The sequence below is a fragment of the Salmo trutta genome, chromosome 4, assembly GCF_901001165.1.
Source record: "Salmo trutta chromosome 4, fSalTru1.1, whole genome shotgun sequence".
NCBI lineage: Eukaryota > Metazoa > Chordata > Actinopteri > Salmoniformes > Salmonidae > Salmo > Salmo trutta.
Genome location: NC_042960.1, coordinates 33425123 through 33444244, shown reverse-complemented (window position 1 = coordinate 33444244; position 19122 = coordinate 33425123). Strand labels below are relative to the sequence as shown.

Sequence of the window (19122 nt, the reverse complement as noted above, 5' to 3'; positions counted from 1 at the left end):
CTGTAAAGTCTTTTTGAAATCGGACAACGTGGTTCGATTCAGGAGAGGTGTATCTATAAAACGGTGTAAAATAGTCATATGTTTGAGAAATTGAAGTTATAGCATTTATGAGGTTTTGCATTTAGCGTGACGCGATTCCACTGGCCCAGAGAGGTTAATACTTTAAAATGTCTAATCAACTAGTATTTCCAAAAGATATTGGGTAGTTTGCTCTACTCACATTTAGTAAAAGAGAAGTGAGCAACACATTGCACTTGTCTGGCATATTATGGCTTTCATAAATAAGTTATGTTGCTATGACTGGAGGAGATTAGAACAGTTTAAGATAGAAGTTTACAAACACCTTAGCCAAATACATTTAGACTGTTTCACAATTCCTGACATTTAATCCTAATACAAATTCCCTGTCTTGGGTTAGTTAGGATCACCACTATTTAAAAAAAATATGAAATGTCAGACTAAAAGTAGAGAATTATTTATTTCAGCTTTTATTTCTTTCATCACATTCGCAGTGGGTCAGAAGTTTACATACACTCAATTAGTATTCGGTAGCATTGCCTTTAAATTGTTTAACTTGGGTCAAACGTTTTGGGTAGCCTTCCACAAGCTTCCCACAAGAAGATGGGTGAATTTTGGCCCATTCCTCCTGACAGAGCCACTCCAATACCTTGACTTTGTTGTACTTAAGCCATTTTGCCACAACTTTGGAAGTATGCTTGGGGTCATTGTCCATTTGGAGACCCATTTGCGACCAAGCTTTAACTTCCTGACTGATGTCTTGAGATGTTGCTTCAATATATCCACATAATTTACCTCCCTCATGATGCCATCTATTTTGTGAAGTGCACCAGTCCCTCCTGCAGCAAAGCACCCCCACAACATGATTTGCAAGCCTCCCCCTTTTTCCTCCAAGCAATATGGCCAAACAGTTCTCTGGTCTGATGAAACAAAAATAGGACATTTCGCCAAAAAGTACGATCTTTGTCCCCATGTGCAATTGCAAACCGTAGTCTGGCTTTTTTATGGCGGTTTTGGAGCAGTGGCTTCTTCCTTGCTGAGCGGCCTTTCAGGTTATGTCGATATAGGATTCGTTTTACTGTGGATATAGATACTTTTGTACCGGTTTCCTCCAGCATCTTCACAAGGTCGGTCCTTTGCTGTTGTTCTGGGATTGATTTGCACTTTTCACACCAAAGTACATTAATCTCCAGGAGACAGAACGCGTCTCCTTCCTGAGCGGTATGACGGCTGCGTGGTCTCATAGTGTTTATACTTGCGTACTATTGTTAGTACAGATGAACTTGGTACCTTCAGGCGTTTGGAAATCGCTCCCAAGGATGAACCAGACTTGTGGAGGTCTACAATTTTTTTTCTGAGGTCTTGGCTGATTTCTTTTGATTTTCCCATGATGTCAAGCAAAGAGGCACTGAGTTTGAAGGTAGGCCTTGAAATACATCCACAGGTACACCTCCAATTGACTCAAATGATGTCAATTAGCCCATCAGAAGCCATGACATCATTTTCTGTAATTTTCCAAGCTGTTTAAAAAGGCACAGTCAACTTAGTGCATGTAAACTTCTGACCCACTGTAATTGTGATAGTGAATTCTAAGTGAAACAATCTGTCTAAACAATTGTTGGAAAAATTACTTGTGTCATACACAAAGTAGATGTCCTAACCGACTTGGAAAAACTATAGCTTGTTAACAAGAAATTTGTGGAGTGGTTGAAAAATGAGTTTTAATGACTCCAACCTAAGTGTATGTAAACTTCTGACTTAACCTGAATAACAAGGACATACAGTTGTTCTTAGTGTTAAACAACCAGAAAGATGTTTTGCGTTCCACAGAAGACAGTTGTTAAAAGTCCTAATTATGGGTTACTTCAAGATTTGTCAAAATGTCCAAACTACTGTGTTGCCACAGTAAAAAACAAACAAAAAATACATATTAAAAGAGATAGCTGTGCGCTCAGGCTGGTCACTTGAAATAGACGTCAATTTCGGAAATCGATATGCCTTCTTCGGCGCTCACACCCCCAAAAGAAAGATCACCCAGCAATTGGCGAGGACTCATGAGGCTGCTTACGTCACTGCGCTATGGCAGCTCTAGCAAGCCATGAGAATATTATGAATACTGATGTTACCTTTTAAATATTTTGGTTTTAATGCCTAAAAACTGTTAACCTTTTGAGTCGTTTGTTTTAACCCTGTAACCACACAGAATTAACCTTGTAACCATACAGAATGAATGTGTGAACAACAAAAAACGTTCATCAAAATGTCAAATTTCGAGGGGAAACTTTGATCTTGTTGATGTGATAGCTGTCATCACTATAGATGAAGTCACACTGTCCAGTCCCAACAACACACACTGCTGGACAACTAATGTCCACCCTTACAAAAATGAATTTGTTGCAGCAAACATCCCGCAAGTTTGCAGCAAATTTGCTGGAAACTAAATAGTATGCCACAAAATGTTGCCAGAAGTTTTCAAATGTTTGCCATTAGTGGTGAATCTGAGGAAAACCTGTGGCAACAACTTCCAAGACCTGTAACCATTGATGACCAATCAGAAGGATTAGAAACATCTGTTGGAAAATGGAAACCAAGCTATCTAGCTTGCGACCTACCAAAGTTGTCCAGTGAGTTTCTAACTTATTAAACGTGACATTTTATTTGCTAAATTATGCCTAGTTTGCAATGTCATGTTTTATGGGATAGAGTGAAAGGCTGGGAGGATGCATCAACACCCTGGAAATGTGTTTGTGGTGCAATCACTCGTAACACTCATTTTTTGAGTGATAAATGAGTGTATTGTCTTCAAGATTGATAAGGTAAGCAAATACAAGTATTCTCAAATGTAGCCCATACATAAATTATTTGTAACAATTAGATCTTTCATTGCTTTAAAACTAGTAGTAGCCAACTCATCTTGATCATGTTGTTCCCTCTCTCATTCTAGAAGCAATCAGTTACAAGGCAAACATACAGATTGAGGCCTACAATCAAATTGAGGACAGAGAAATGTGTGTGCACCAGACAGGTCAAGGCTTCATGCATGCATGGATTTGAGATGTAAGTTACACTCTCCAAAAAAATGCTGGGTTGTCTGAATGACTCAAATTGCAGGCATTGGGTCTATAGTTGGGTTGTTTTCTGTAAAAACAGGAAGGGCAAACTCAACCAATTTTTTTTAGATGCATGCCAGCAAAGCCACTACACTAAACAAGTCCACCATAACATGAGCAAGTGTCACGATGTGGCAACTTACAAGTCTTCTAGAGCGACTTTGACTGACTGGAAAACAGGCCCAGACAGAATGGCACAAATGTATGATTAAGATACAGTATCAGTCATATGTATGGACACAAATATTCATTCCATGGTTAAAAAAATCAATTTTCTACATTGTAGAAAAGTAATGAAGACATCAAAACTATGAAATAACACATCATGTAGTAACCCCCCCCCAAAAAAAGTGTTAAACAAATACGAGATTCTTCGAAGTAGCCACCCTTTGCCTTGATGACAGCTTTGCACACTCTTGGCATTCTCTCAACCAGCTTCATAAGATAGTCATCTGGAATGCATTTCATTTAACAGGTTTGCCTTGTTAATTTGTGGAATTTCTTCCCTTCTTAATGCGTTTGAGACAAGTCAGTTGTGTTATGACAAAGTAGGGGTGGTATACAGAAGATAGCCCTATTTGGTAAAAAGACCAAGTCAATATTATGGCAAGAACAGCTCAAATAAGAAAAGAGAAACAACAGTCCATCATTACGTTAAGACATTGTCAGTCACTCTGGAAAATTTCAAGTAATTTGAAAGTTTCTTCAAGTGCAGTCGCAAAAAACATCAAGCACTATGATGAAACTGGCTCTCATGAGGACCGCCACAGGAAAGGAAGACCCAGAGTTACCTCTGCTGCAGAGGATAAGTTCATTAGAGTTACCAGCCTCAGAAATTGCAGCCCAAATAAATTCTTCAGAGTTGAAGTAACATCAACTGTTCAGAGGAGACTGCGTGAATCAGGCCTTCGTGGTCGAATTGCTGCAAAGAAACCACTACTAAATGACACCAATAAGAAGAGAGAAACACGAGCAATGGTGGAAATCTTTGGTCTGATGAGTCCAAGTTTGAGATTTTTTGGTTCCTAACGCCGTGTCTTTGTGAGACGCAGAGTAGGTGAACGGAAGATATCAGTGTGTGTGGTTCCCACCATGAAGCATGGAGGAGGTGTGATGGTGTGCTTTGCTGGTGATACTGTCTGTGATTTATTTAGAATTCAAGGCACACTTAACCAGCATGGCTACCACAGCATTCTGCAGCGATACACCATCTCATCTGGTTTGTGCTTAGTGGGACTATCATACGTTTTTCAACAGGACAATGACCCAACACACCTTCAGGCTGTGTAAGGGCTATTTGACCAAGAAGGAGAGTGATGGAGTGCTGCATCAGATGACCTGGCCTCCCCAATCAAACCAACTTCAACCCAATTGAGATGGTTTGGGATGAGTTGGACCACAGAGTGAAGGAAAAGCAGCCAACAAGTGCTCAGCGAGTTGAAAACAGCAGTTCTGGGAAACAGGTCAGGGTTCAAAAGCATTCCAGGTGACAACCTCATGAAGCTAGTTGAGAGAATGCCAAGAGTGTGCAAAGTTGACATCAAGACAAAGGGTGGCTACATTGAAGAATCTAATATATTGTATCCAAGACGTCTTGGTGGCGACCGGCAAGTTCGGCATGGTGGCAGCACTTTTACTTTGTGTTCGTTTTAAATGTTACTGGAAATAATTGCATCTGCTATTTAGATGAAAGAATAGTACATTCTCAGCAACTTCTCAGTCATGCAAACACTTTTGATGGCATCCAGCACTTCGGATTTGGAAGGAATGTTATATACCAAACTTTCATAGCACCTTGGCACAAACCAAAACGATCATCAAAATCCAGTCTGAAATCGCAAATTAATGGTGGAGAACTTGTAATAACTCTATACCTTCTCTTATCGGGTGATATCCATCAATTCCCTGGACCTCACTTTATCACGAACCCCATCAAACGGCCTATGCACCCATGCTCCTCTTGCGAACGGTGGATAAAGAGTAACAGCAAAGCTTTGGTATGTTTGGAACGCGCGCAGTAGATTCATCTAAAATGCAGCGATTCTAGCTTTGGACACAGGGTCAATGAAGCTTACCGTTGCTGTCGGTGTGCTGTACCCGCGGGGTGTGTGAGCATTGAAGGTGGAGTGGGACCAGAGGACTTACCGAGAGTGGAGAGTGCACCGGAGGAGGGGGGGTTCCACAGCGGAGCGGAGGCAATCAGAGTCGAGTGACGGGGGACGCGGTGGTGAGGACGATGGAGTGGCACCTGGGTAGGGGTGCTCCATGGCGACAGAGGCCACCGGAGGCAGGGCAGTGGGAAGATGGCAGCGCAGTGGGAGGCGAGTTACAAGTGGATCGGGAATTCAATGAGGCCTTTGGGAAGAAGGGCTTACATTTTGTGCACTTAAACGTCCAAAGCCTTCTACCGAAGATCGATGAGATACACCTGTTGGTTTGCAAATCAGAGGTGGGTGTCTTATGTTTTACTGAGACATTGTTGGATTCATCTGTTTGTGACTCAGAAATTGAGATGGGTAATTACTTTGTCAGGAAGGATTGGAACGGTGCGGGGAATATGTGCGTTTGTAAGATCTGACATTGCTTTTAACGTCAGATCGGATTTAAACGCCGATCTGGAGATTGTCTGGCTGGATATCTGCCTTCCCAAAACCAAGCCGATTTTGTTGGGGGTGTGTTATATTGGCCGCCCAAGCAGAAGGCATTCTATGAAGGTCTTGAAATTGTGTTGTCAAACTGCAATGATTCGCTGTTGAAGGAAATCATTTTGTTAGGGGATTTCAATACTGATGTCTGCAAAAAGAATAGCCCAACCCACAATGTATTTATGCACTTTTGTAGATCACTTGCTCTGACCCAAATGATAAAAGATCCCACCAGGATATCTGAAACAGTGCAAAGTACAATTTACTTAATATTGGTGTCTGATAAATCTAAAATATCGCAGAGTGGAGTAATAGTCTATGGAATCAGTGATCATTTTATTACATTTTGCACAGGGAGGATTTTTAAAGATATATTTAAATGTCACAAAACCGTTAGAATCAGAGCCCTCAAAAAGTACTGTGTAGAAAAGTTTAGGGAGGAAGTGGGTAAAATTGACTGGTCACCTGTGCTAGATAGTGTAGGGGTAGACAGGGACATGAAACAAGCTAAAGTTATACCTCTGTATAAGAAGGGGATAAAGTCTGACCCTGGGAATTATAGGCCTGTATCTATCCTCTGTGTAACATCAAAGATCCTGGAGAGAATTGTACATGAGCAAATGTATGAATGTTAACAAACAGGGTCTAATGTATGATTTTCAGTCGGGTTTTAGAAAAACATACTCCACTGATTCATGTCTCCTGACATGACTGACTTCAAAGAGATTGATGAGTGAAATCTGTGTGGAATGGTCCTGCTTGACCTACAGAAGGCCTTTGATATAGTTAACCACTGTCTCCTAATCTCCAAACTGGAGGCAGTGGGGTTAAGCAATATCCCTCTAGGCTGGGTAGAGTCCTATTTATCAGGAAGGGAGCAAGTAGTAGAGGTTAATGGTTCACTGTCTCAGGCAAAACCAATGAGTTGTGGCGTTCCGCAGGGGAGCGTACTTGGGCCTCTGCTGTTTTTATTGTATATTAATATGAAAGATGCTTGTTCTTGCCGTCTTTTTCTTTTTGCGGATGACTCTACACTTCTGGTGTCTCACAAAAGTAAAACTATGTTGGAGCGCATACTTAGCACAGAGCTTACTAACACTAGCAAATGGCTTGGAGATAATAAGCTATCTCTGCACTTAGGGAAAACTGAAGCAATTATTTTTGGATCCAGACCTAAATTGTGTAGGTCGTCTGAAATCAGAGTGGAGTTAGGGAGTGAGGTGCTGACTACTAAAACCTCTGTTAGCTACTTGGGATGTATCCTTGATGGAAGCTTGGGAGGTGTGAGCATGGCCAATAAGGTGCTAGGGAAGGTTAATGCCAGGACTAAGTTTTTGGCTAGAAAGTCCAGGCTGCTTGATAAGGACTCCATGAAAGTGCTAGCTACTGCCCTCATTCAATGCCATTTTGACTATGCTAGTACTTCCTGGTTTGGGGGCTTATCTAAACTTATAAAAGGGGAAGCTCCAGATAGCCCAGAATAAGTTGATCAGGGTAGTATTGAAGGCGAGTCCACGTACTCACATAGGCAGGAGCTGCTTCCAGGAACTAAACTGGCTGCCTGTTGAGGCTAGGGTGTCCCAGATTAGACTAGGTTTGGTTTACAGGAGTATTTATGGTCCTGCGCCCAGATATCTAAGTGATTACTTTCCTCGTGTTAGGGATGCACACAATCACAGCACCAGATCAGGTGTTGCTGATGTGTGCTTATACAGGTTCAGGAGTAATGCAGGGAAAGGTACTTTCTTGTATACTGGAGCCTCAGAATGGAATGAGTTGCCTCTGCCTATAAAAACAACGTCCTCTCTGGACAGATTTAAAAATAAAATAAAAATATGTTTGTCTTCTGTGCCAATATGAATAACCCCTATGATGTAACTGGAATGATGAGATAAAACAAAAACATAGATGTTCTTCTATTATTTCACTGCCATACTGTGTTCGATCTTGTCTAGCCGTCTTGTCTCAAGAGGACCACAATGGAAATAAGTCCCAGACTTTGTGTTATCCTCAATGATTTTATTCATGTGCATGTATGGCTTTAAGTTTTATGTGTGCTTGTTTTTTTTAAATGGTCGAATTAATTAACTAAACTAAATTTGATGAACACTTTTTTTGGTTACTACATGATTCCATATGTGTTATTACAATGTAGAAAATAGTAAAAAATAAATAACCTTTGAATGAGTAGGTGAGTCCAAACTTTTGACTGGTACTGTACATCATTATTTCACATGGGTTGGGTCACAAGAATTTTCAGATATCAAAATGGTGTCGTGTCAAAAAGTTCGGGAACCCCTACTTTAACATATATGATCGGGAAACGCGTAAACTCAGATTTTTTTCACAATTGCTAATTTTGTAGCTTAGACTCTACTTTACATCTGAGGTTTTTGTGTTGTTCCCGCCATTGGATGACACAACATGCTCTTGAATACAGGGTCGGTGTCATTTTAATCAGAAATATAATTCATAGAATGGACCTATCCCTTCAGACCACTGCAATTTAGCTGGTACACCATTGAAATGTAAATTGAATTGAAATTGTAACTTCTAATTACTACCACAAAGATGGCCGCCAGCCACTCACCGTTAAATGTCAACTTAAAATGGTCATTTCTATGAATTATATTGATTAATTTCAATAGATTTCCTATGGAGGATTGACAATATAATTTAAAACAAATCAATATTCCCATTCAAGTTAACATTCTCTGATGTGTGGACCTCCAACCATCCTGGTGGTACCATTTGAAAGTAGAAATGTACATTTTATTCCCATTTTAATAAATGTATCAGCCAAAACATGACATGTACCCTGTAATCAAGAGCATGTTGTGTCTCAACCGATGGCGTGCACAACACAGAAACCTCAGATGGTGTAAAATAGGGTCTAAGCTACATATGTGACCCGATTCAGGAAACTAGGCGTACGTCACAAGTCACGACTTCACAGGAGAACCGTTTGAATGTAAAATATATGATCAAAATCAGTTTTTTTTTTGACAGAAATGCTTTCTCAAACAAGTGAACTTTCATGTGCCTTAAACGTGTATGCCATCTGTAAATACGAATGCAATTGTTAAATTACGAGCATAGTTGGTTTAGCCACAGAAAAAGTCAGCAACCTTCCCGCTAGCCATGATTGGCTGAGATAATGAGTGGGCTGGACATGCCGAGAGATGAGTTTGAACAGATTGATCTGTGGTGTAGCATCTTGTGTCTATAAAATGAGCTGCTCGTTATGTGTAGATAATCCTTTCTACTGCAGTTTTTTCTAAACATATAACATCAGCCATGGAGAACTGCAAATATGTTGCTACTGCTCTCAATAACATTGCTGCCCTGAATTTATCAGGCACTATCGACAAAGGTCAGAGGGAAAAGTTGTGATGGACTACTTTCTGGAGGACGATCGTGCCATGAGGACTCTGACTGAAAATGAATCAGATGATGAGGAAATCCCTGATTTAGGTAAAAACATTTTTTAGTGATGTTCTCAGAATGCCATTTCGCATTGCTAGTTATAGCCTAATGTTAGCTAGCTAACTAGGTAACATTGAACCTATTTGGCTAACTTTAGCTAGCTATGACAATCGGTTTGCATTGCAAATTAAATATTGCTGTTAGCTAGCCAGCTGAAGTTTGATGGCTGGCTTGCTAGCTAACATTGTGTATGAACTATCTATTGTATAATAATGCAAAAATATTTGTATCTGGAGTTTGTCTTTCAGCATCAGTAGAACACGCCTGACTCTCCTCCACCAGTCATACAAGGAGAATGGTCTAATGCCTCCCATCAAAAAGCGACCTGGCCCAAGCAAGCACTGATTACAACTGAAGCATGAGGCCTTGTAGCAAGTGGTGAACTTCAACAACTACGCAGAGGATAATGCAATTGTATTGCCAGAGGTATGTGTAGTTGGGCTCTCTTCCTTCAGGAATCTGTGGAGAAAAGTGCTGCCCCACATCTCAAGCACTAAGCCCAGGACAGACCTGTGCTTGCAGTGCCAGAAGCTGTTAAGTCAGCCAAGCTGTGGAAGCAAGAGCAGCATCTCCTGCTTGTTCAGAGTGAGCGGTCTGTCTACCAAGAAGATGGTCGTTGACTGCAAGACCACCTGTCAAGACCTGCAGTTGTCTCTGGAGCCCCTACTGAACCAGCATACAAAGACATCAGGATGCATTACAGCTTTGATTTTGCTCAACAAGTAACATTTCCTCCTTTATACTGATTAAGGACATAGATGGGTATACAGTAAAAAAATATATGTATGGGAGGCAGGCAAATACCTTTGAGCTGTGTAAAGACAGATTAATAAGGGTGAGACAATTAATTATAATTGATCTTAATGTTCTTTTGTTGTTTGCAGGTGCACTATCCTTCTGACACTATGCAGCCAGATCCCATCTACTTTTTAACTCCTTGCAAGTGGGGCTTGTTTGGTGTCTTCTTTGAAGAAAAACCACAACAAGCCAACTACTTGATTGATAAAGGCATGGTCATCCAGCAAAGGCAGCAGCGCAGTCATCAACTACATGAACCATTTCTTCACCAACTATGGAGTTGGGGAAACACGTGTGGACCTGAATTGTGATCACTGCAGTGGCCAAAACAATAACAAGTGTGTGCTCTATAAAATATTTTAATCTGGACACTTTCTGTTCACCAGGAACGTTTCCCTTATTGTAGTCTACTACCACTGTTTAGCACATGACCTTACATTTGAATCCTTAAAGAGATGGGTGGGGCTGGCTTAAGAGGGTGTGAACAATAGGTAGACCTAGAATTCTAGAGAGCATGTTCTTTACCTGTAGCTGTGGCTCTGCTGGAACTGGATGGGCACTCCTGAGGTTTGCACGCGAGCAGCATCTGTCTTTGCAGATGTAGAGACGGCCCCATGCAACGTATGGCAATCCCCTGCTGACTCCGCTCTCCACCTCCGCCACCCATGCTCTCCCCCACACCCTCCAGGTTAGGGCTGCATCCCTCCAGGGCCCACCTGACCCCGGCCTCCACTTCCCTGCTGGGCCTCCTCTGGGTCTGGGGGACGTGAGGATCCTGGGGCCGTGTCTGGACCATCAGCCTGACCTGGGGGGTGGGAGTGGGTCTGTGGCTGTGATGCAGCTCTAGTTCCTCATCCTCAGGGATGGGGTTGTACCAGATCTCCCCCTCATCGTCCGCATCATTCTCCTCAGTCGGTTCCACACACCCGGAACGAGGCGCCACACGGGCGTGGCCCATTCTAATGAGGGGCAGGTGTAGGCAGAGGGGGTGGGATAGGGTTGGCCCAGGAGGGTTTAGGTTCTCTGGGGAGGGGCTAAGAGTGGAGAGTGGAGCTTGTCCGTGTCCATTGTATTCCTCTGCTCCCAGACGGTACCGGGGGTCGTCCGTGGCGTGATGCGGCCTCCCAGAGCTCTGCTGGAGCCAGTTACGTTTCTTGGAGACGGTGATGGTGTTGAGCGGGGGTCTCCATAGCGACGTCTCGACGGCCTTGCCCCCGCCCACATCAAGGCCGTTGGAGAAGGAGGAGTGGTCATTTTCTATCAGAGCTGCAGGAGAGAGAGAGAGACGTGTCAGACTGTAGAGCAGGAGAGACTGAGGCTGCATCTGAAATGGCATCCCATTGTCTGGTCAAAAGTAGTGCACTATGTAGTGAAAAGGGTGCCGTTTTGGACGCCTTCTAATACTAGTATCTCACGCGACCATCTGCTTACCTGTGCCCCTTCATACAGGAGCCCTAACACACAAAGAGATATCCAGGCAACTATCACTGTGGAAATTGTGGTGGCTGTTTTATAACCCTTATCGCCACCTGTTGAATCATAGTCTCCCACTTGTTTTCTCAACCCAACATTTGATTAAATGATTCTATTTACCTTGGGAGGATAACATTGTGTCTTTGCTACTTTCTCTTTCACACTCAACCACAAATACACTATTCGAAAACCGAACACGCCATCTCTCCTCACAGCTGTATTTCACTTCTGACAGTCAGAATGAAATGGGTGTTTTGTCAATTTCCTCTTATGCTCTGCTATATTTTGACCAAACAGACTTTTTAATTACTATGCTACAGGCCCTGTACCGTACTAGCACATTACGCTCCAATGACTTCCCATGTCGGAAATGTCAGCTTGGGGAATGTACGAGCTCAAACCGATCAGGCGATAACAAAGAGACGGGATAGAGTCAGAGCACCTCAAACACTCTACACTCCTCAAACAGAGCGGAAAGAAAATCAGAAAAACCCCCGCCGCCATGACAGCTGTGAAAATAGAAGAGCGAGGGATAAAGAGGAGGGGATGAAAGGATGAGAATCATGGTTGGGGCGGTTGAAATATACTGAACAAATATATAAGCGCAACATACAACAATTTCAAAGATTTTACCGAGTTACAGTTCATCTGTTGATCACAGACGTTGGAGGCGGCGTATGGTAGAGAAATTAACATTTAATTATCTGGCAACAGCTCTGGTGGACATTCCTGCAGTAAGCATGCCAATTTCATGCTTCCTCAAAACTTGAGACATTTGTGGCATTGCATTTTAGAGGGATCTTTTATTGTCCCCAGCACAAGGTGTTCAATCAGCCGCTTGATATGCCACACCTGTCATGTGGATGGATTATCTTGGCAAAGGAGTAATGGTCACCAACAGGGATGTAAACAAGTTTGTGCACCAAATTTGAGAGAAATAAGCTGTGTGTGTATGAAACATTACTGGGATCCTTTATTTCAGCTCATGAAACATGGGACCAACACTTTACATTATATTTTTGTTCAGTGTAAGTACAGCCAGTGGCAATATGAACATGAATAGGGACTGATAAATGGTGGCGATGTGGTGGCTTCTGGCTTGATATTCAAAGGGTTCAGAGAGTTACATCCCCATTCAACACAACAAGAGAAGGGGTGTCTGTGTGTCTGTACAGCTCGCAGCTCTGTGTGTACAGTTTACCTAGCAGATAGTAAAAAGACTCTTACAAGTCGCAAAGTAATTGACCCTGCAAATCATGCAAAGATTGTCTGTCTGACAGGTCCTGTTTTTCTGCTGGGAGTGTTGACAAGCCATGGGCTGATGAGCAGATGCTGCCTGCTGGGAGAGAAAGAGAAAAACCGACAAGCTGGATCTGAGTGAGCTGGATCCTGCTGCAATGCGCATGGCATGGCAGTCTTCTCTCTGTAAAGACTGTTTTGATACATGTCTTCTCCTCTCTCAGCCTAGATGAGCTCTCCACAGGACACGCTAATGACAAGTTCTCGTTTCCTCAAGGAAACAGATTTCATGTCAGCCAGTCTACAACCACTAAATTACAGACTGGCTGCTGAGAATATTTTCATACATACACTACCGTTCAAAAGTTTGGGGTCACTTGTTTCTGGCCTGTAATCGAACCTACAAATGCTGATGCTCCAGATGCTCAACTAGTCTAAAGAAGGCTAGTTTTATTGCTTCTTTAATCAGAACAACATTTTTCAGCTGTGCTAACATAATTGTAAAAGGGTTTTCTAATGATCAATTAGCCTTTTAAAATTATAAACTTGTATTAGCTAACACAATGTGCCATTGGAACACAGGAGTGATGGTTGCCGATAATGGACCTCTGTACGCCTATGTAGATATTCCATAAAAAAATTTTACAATAAAAGCCGTTTCCAACTACAATAGTCAATTACAACATTAACAAAATCTACACTGTATTTCTGATAAATGTTATGTTATTTTAGTGGACATAAAAATGCTTTTCTTTCAAAAACAAGGACATTTCTAAGTGACCCCAAACTTTTGAATGGTAGTGTAGGGTCCAGGGTTGGGTGTTGGTATGTGTGGACACGTCTGTGTCAGAATAAATTGCTTTCCATTTCTTTTTAACCAGTACAATCAGGAATTTAAGAGAACAGATATCACATGGCCTGTAAAGTTGCGTAAATTGGCAAGCTATTCTGAGTTCTCTAGATTGAGACTAAGATGCTTTTGTGAGTATGTTACTGTGTGTGCGCGTGCATGGACTTCATGGTGAGAGACTAGAGCTCCACTGGGATAAGTCCCCTGAAAAAAAAAAAAAACTCTTGGGTTTCCTCTTCTCACATCGACTGACTGCATTTTATTAACTCTTAAAGAAAGCAACAGTTGACTTTGGAATAATTGCTGCCATCTACACTACCCAAACCCCTTCAACCGAGCCTTAAAGTGTAAAGTTCCTCTCACCATAACAGATGTTTTTTTGGAGTTAAGGAATCATTTCATGCTTCCTGAGAAAAAAATATTCCTGTGATTCTATTCCTGTGATTCTCAGTCCCCCCACTGAGGCCTACAAAGCAGGTGGTCGGCCCTATGCTGACCCTATTTAGTCGACTGTTTGGTCAATAGGCTGCTGATCGACCGAGATTTCTTTAGTCGAGCAGTAGCAAAAAAAAAAAAAAAAAAAAGTGTGTCAAAATTTCATATCTTTGCATTTCCCACTGTGTAAACACATTGCAAATAGGCTTGCAATAACTCCTGATAAAGTTGGGTAGCTGATATTCAGTGCTTAACAGCCAAATTGATTAGTCACAGGAATCAAGATTAACAAAGCCAATGCAATGGCATATTTTACAAAAGGTGGACCTACCACATGGATGGGCTACACCCTAGTAAGCACGAGCAGAATTATTTTGGATGTCTTTTTTTATCCTGTCTGCACATAGTTTTTTGGTGTTTTATAAAACGGTAGGCTTACCGCATACATAAAACTCAATTTCAGGCAACACTGTAGGCTACACCTTAGTAAGCACGGACCGACACCTTTTAGACATCTTTTTTTGGTACAGTTCCGGACCGGCCTTGATTTCCACATCCACAGACATCACTTTTTGGTCCGACCAAATCTGAACTAATCATTCATGTCTATGTTTGGTTCAGATTTGGTGCGGTCCAGACAGGCCCTGATTTCAATGTCCACCGACATGGATTTTTGGTCCGGTCCAGACCAGACAAAATCTGAACCATCATAGATGTTTAGTTCAGATTTTGTCCAGTCTGGACAAGACTTGATTTGGTCCAAACATAGACGTCTATAAATGACTTCTTTTCAACTTTCATTCAGAACCAAAAATAAGCCTGATTTCAACACCTGGAAATACGTATTTTTCAACATTCGGAAAATATACCTTTTCAGCTTCCTGGAAAATATATATTTAAAACATATGGAAAATACCATTTCACCTTTCATCCAGAAGCTAAATTGGATCCAACTTCAACGTCTGGAAATTATGTATTTTAGACGTCTTTTCAACGTCATTTTGCTTACATTTTTTGGTCTCACCTATGGCGGCAGAACGGCAAAGACCAGCCCTGGATATAGGTCAGGCACTATTGTGCCCTATTCAGACGGGATTTGTTTTTCTGGGGGAGGTTGGGTAATGTAATTATGTGCACGAGCATAAAACACTACATTTGTCATTTTTGTTGCATCCGAATCTGCCACATCAGTAATTTGATAAACACTTTGATGTTCTGTGGTGGTCGCTGCAGCAGTGAGACAATGGGTGCTAGTCACAATCACTGGCTATCTTTATTTTTTTTTTAACACAGCGTAGCAAGTCTGAGCCTGGCCCAGCACAATCAAATCAATTGCTGGTCGTACTCCCTCAAGTCATTTGTGTGTCTTAATTATTTAATCAAACTGTGTGCTAAAAGCATCAGACAAACTCAGTGAATATAGTTGATTAAAACACATAGGATGTGTCAATATATGGAAAAATACATGTTCAAAAATTTCGACCAATCAAATGAACAGACGACTGTTTTGTCAGGGACAGCCCTACTTCATAATACACTCTGATCTCCATACGGGAACACGCATACATTAAAGAGGGTACCACTTTAGTTCAAAAAGTCTGACTCTGCACACTTCAAGGCTACCAAAAACCTTAGAAAGTGCTTCGCCACAGTATATTTACTACGACTAAGCAAGAGGCACGTCAGGAATCTGTTTACAGTGAGCGAGCCAGCAGTCTGTTTGCATTAGCTCGGCTTAAGCTCATGTCCTCTTGGAAGGGATGGTATGTTTACTTTAGCTTATGCTAAGTTCAGGGACTGGCCTGTTAGCTTTAGCAGGTGCTGAGTAGAGGAGATGTCCTGTTAGCTTTAGCATGTGCTGACTAAAGTTACACGAAATGAGTGCATGTAGTGTCTCATTCATATTTAAAATGTTTTATATGAATAAAGACTTGCTAAAGTGTCAAACTTCTGAATTTTGACATGTCCCTCTGTGCATCCTGTGACTTCTTTTTTGGCACTGTTACGGTCAACCTGTTACTTTATTAAGGCACTTAATAGGCACTTACTATAGGATGTTTAATTGAACCTTGACAGGAAAAGGTGTTTTTTATTAAGTTGTGCTCTTTATGACAGAATGTTAAAATAGAACAGGTTTTTCTCATCAACAGGATTCTAGACTGCGACTATATAGTCACATTTAGCATCTGTTTGACTTGTCAAAAATAACTGTCATAGAGTCCAGCCACCCAACCAACCCATAGACTGTGCTCTCTGCTACCGCACGGCAGTGGAGTTTTTTTTGAAAGAAGTTCTTTTTTTAATTTCACTTCACCAATTTGGACAATTTTGTGTATGTCCATTATATGAAATCCCCCAAAAATCAATTTAAATTACAGGTTGTAATGCAACAAAATAGGAAAAACGCCAAGGGGGATGAATGCTTTTGCAAGGCACTGTAAACCATTTAATATACACCATCACAATGAATCCATTATTTATTTTAGGCAGGTCCAAAGAAACATTATGATATGGAGAAAATGTATTTCAGAAGAACAGAATAGCATCCCACTGGGCATATACGTCATTTCAACATCTAGTTTTGATTTACATTTGTTTGAGTTGTCAACTGAAGTGAATTCAACATGAACTCAACAAAACATTTCACCATGTAATTTAGGTTGAAAGTTAGGTGAAAAAAAGACAAAATGCCCTTATGTTGATGACTTTTTGCAAATCCAATTAGTTTTCCACATTGATTAAATGTCGTCACATAGATTTTTGGGGTTGAAATGACGTGGAAATAACATTGATTAACCAGATTTTTCCCAGTGGAATATTCAGAGTTGGCCTACTGTATGTTATCTGGCTATGCACCATGCCAATGGCAGCATAGGCTAGTCAATTTAGCAGACAAGATATGTTTATAAATTCCATGCCATTTTTTCATATTATATGATTTTAAAGTAAGAAGAATATAACTGAACATAACTGAATAAAATAGAAAGGATATTGTTCCCTTTCCCGAGTGAGTACGCATAAGAGCTACCATAAAACTTAAATTAAACGCAGTCTCAAATAGCCGCTTGTCCCTTTTAATAGCCCGACAACAACACACATTTCAGCAAATAAACGCCTGTTTAAAATAAACACCGGGTCTAAATGAATTACCATGAATTATTTACGAGGTTTAATGTTTGACATTAAATAATTCAGTAATGATTCAATAAAATGATGGCAATCATCAGTTTTTATCGGCAGTAAGAAACTGATAGCCATTGGCTGCTAACAGCTGAGAACGGTTAGCTAACTGGCAAGCACAAAAACAGTCAAAAAGGAGAATAATTATTGTCAAGGAATTTTTATTTATTTATTTTAATAAAGGGATACTAAGACAAAAGAAATGTGACAGTGTGTAAATGATACCACATTAGTGCAGGAAGAAGAAATGGACTAAAATGCTGGATATGAATGCTGGAATTAAACAATTAACTATGCAAATGAACAAAAGCTGTGTGCATTAAGGAAATAGACAGCTGGCTCAAATAGAAGTCTGGCTCTATTAAGTGCCTGTTTTGTTCAGTGATTTAAGCAAATACAGAACTGAGGTGCCACTACAGCCTGGGGTTCGATCCGGCCATGACCGGGAGCCCCATAGGGCAGTGCACAATTGGCCCAGTGTCGTCCAGGTTAGGGTAGGGCTTGGCCGGGGAGCTTTCCTTGGCTCAACATGCTCTAGCGACTCCTTGTGGTGAGCCGGGTGCCTGCAAGCTGACTCGGTTGTCAGTTGAACCATGTTTTCTCCGAAACAATGGCACGGCTGGCTTCCAGGTTAAGTGAGCAGTGTGTGAAGATGCAGCACAGAGGTAACCAGTCCATCCAGTATGCATATTAATTCAGTCCACACTCAAAGGCGATTACTAGAGTTAACTTAATTTTGCAGTAGCTTCCTCCCGAATGGAGCAGTGGTCTAAGGCACTGCATCGCAGAACTGAGGCGCCACTACAGCCTGGGGTTCGATCCGGCCATGACCGGGAGCCCCATAGAGCAGTGCACAATTGGCCCAGCGCCGTCCAGGTTAGGGTAGGGCTTGGCCGGGGGGCTTTCCTTGGCTCAACATGCTCTAGCGACTCCTTGTGGTGGGCCGGGTGCCTGCAAGCCTACTTCGGTTGTCAGTTGAACGGTGTTTTCTCCGAAACATTGGCACGGCTGGCTTCCAGGTTAAGTGAGCAGTGTGTGAAGAAGCAGCACAGTGCGGCTTGGCAGGTCATAATTTGGAGGACGCTTGTCTCAACCTTCACCTCTCCTGAACCGGTTGGGGATTTGTAGCGATGAGAGAACATAGTAACTACCAATTGGGGAGAAAAATGGGCTGAAATATAAATAATAACAGATCCCCAAAAAAATTTGCAGTGGCCTATAGGCTAGACCAATTATGTATCAAAGACATCTTAAATCTATTTTTATTTTTTTGCTGTGCTTAATATGCGGTGGGCTATTAGGTTATGTATTGTATAATGGCACAATCATTATTTTAATTCAGCTTGGGCTCATAAACTCAACTGCGTGTATTTTCAGCAAACTTAACATGTGTAAATATTTGTATGAACATAACAAGATTCAACAACTGAGACACAAACTGAACAAGTTCCACAGACATGTGACTAACAGAAATGGAATAATGTGTCCCTGAACAAAGGGGGGTCAAAATCAAAAGTAACAGTCAGTATCGGGTGTGGCCACCAGCTGCATTAAGTACTGCAGTGCATCTCCTCCTCAAGGACTGCACCAGATTTGCCAGTTCTTGCTGTGAGATGTTACCCCACTCTTCCACCAAGGCCCTAGCCCTCACCCTCCGATCCAACAGGTCCCAGACATGCTCAAATGGATTGAGATCCGGGCTCTTCGCTGCCCATGGCAGAACACTGACATTCCTGTCTTGCAGGAAATCACACACAGAACGAGCAGTATGTCTGGTGGCATTGTCATGCTGGAGGGTCATGTCAGGATGAGCCTGCAGGAAGGGTACCACATGAGGGAGGAGGATGTCTTCCCTGTAACACACAGCATTGAGATTGCCTGCAATGGC

At 41.7% G+C, this 19122-nt stretch overlaps 1 protein-coding gene across 2 annotated transcripts in view; it reads right to left on the bottom strand.

The window, feature by feature from the left end:
- The window catches only part of LOC115192256 (rho GTPase-activating protein SYDE2), a 91063-nt gene that overhangs the window by 56947 nt on the left and 14994 nt on the right, over nt 1–19122 (bottom strand). For both annotated transcript variants that reach the window (XM_029750553.1, XM_029750554.1), the window contains exon 2: nt 10583–11323. In XM_029750553.1, the coding sequence (XP_029606413.1) occupies nt 10583–11323 (741 nt within the window). The remainder of the gene's footprint in view (nt 1–10582; nt 11324–19122) is intronic.